Source organism: Neopelma chrysocephalum, unplaced genomic scaffold, assembly GCF_003984885.1.
Source record: "Neopelma chrysocephalum unplaced genomic scaffold, ASM398488v2 Primary Assembly neopelma1_96102, whole genome shotgun sequence".
NCBI classification, from domain to species: Eukaryota; Metazoa; Chordata; class Aves; order Passeriformes; family Pipridae; genus Neopelma; species Neopelma chrysocephalum.
Window position 1 is genome coordinate 9,536 of NW_020924753.1, and position 380 is coordinate 9,915.

The 380-nt window shown below is 79.2% G+C and overlaps 1 protein-coding gene across 1 annotated transcript in view; it reads left to right on the forward strand.

The window, feature by feature from the left end:
- Positions 1-14: 14 nt before the first annotated feature.
- The window catches only part of LOC113981111 (C-Jun-amino-terminal kinase-interacting protein 2-like), an 11,177-nt gene continuing 10,811 nt past the window's right edge, over positions 15-380 (forward strand). The window contains 1 exon segment of the mRNA XM_027708348.1: positions 15-150. Coding sequence (XP_027564149.1) covers positions 86-150 — 65 coding nt within the window. The 5' untranslated portion in view covers positions 15-85.

Genomic DNA, 380 nt, shown 5'->3' on the forward strand with positions numbered 1-380 from the left:
CCCCCCCCCCCGCGTTCCCGCAGCTCCTCCCGCGGCCCCCCCGCTCCCGCAGCTCCGCAGTCCGGCGCAGCCCCGGCCGGAGAAAATGGCGGATCGCGCCGAGATGTTCTCGCTCTCCACCTTCCACTCGCTCTCCCCGCCCGGCTGCAGGTGAGCGGCGTTTTTGGGGGGTGCGGGATTCCCGGGGGTGCGAGGGGGTGGGGGGGTGCGGGATTCCCGGGGGACGCGGGGATGCGGCGGGCGCCGGGATGCGGGGGTCGCCCTGCCCTTCCCCTCCCGCCGCACCGCCCTTGGACCGGGCCCGCACCCCCCGGGCCCCCCCCCCCGCACGTTCACCTTGGGATGCGGGGCCGGGGGGCCGCATCCCGCCCCCCCCCCCC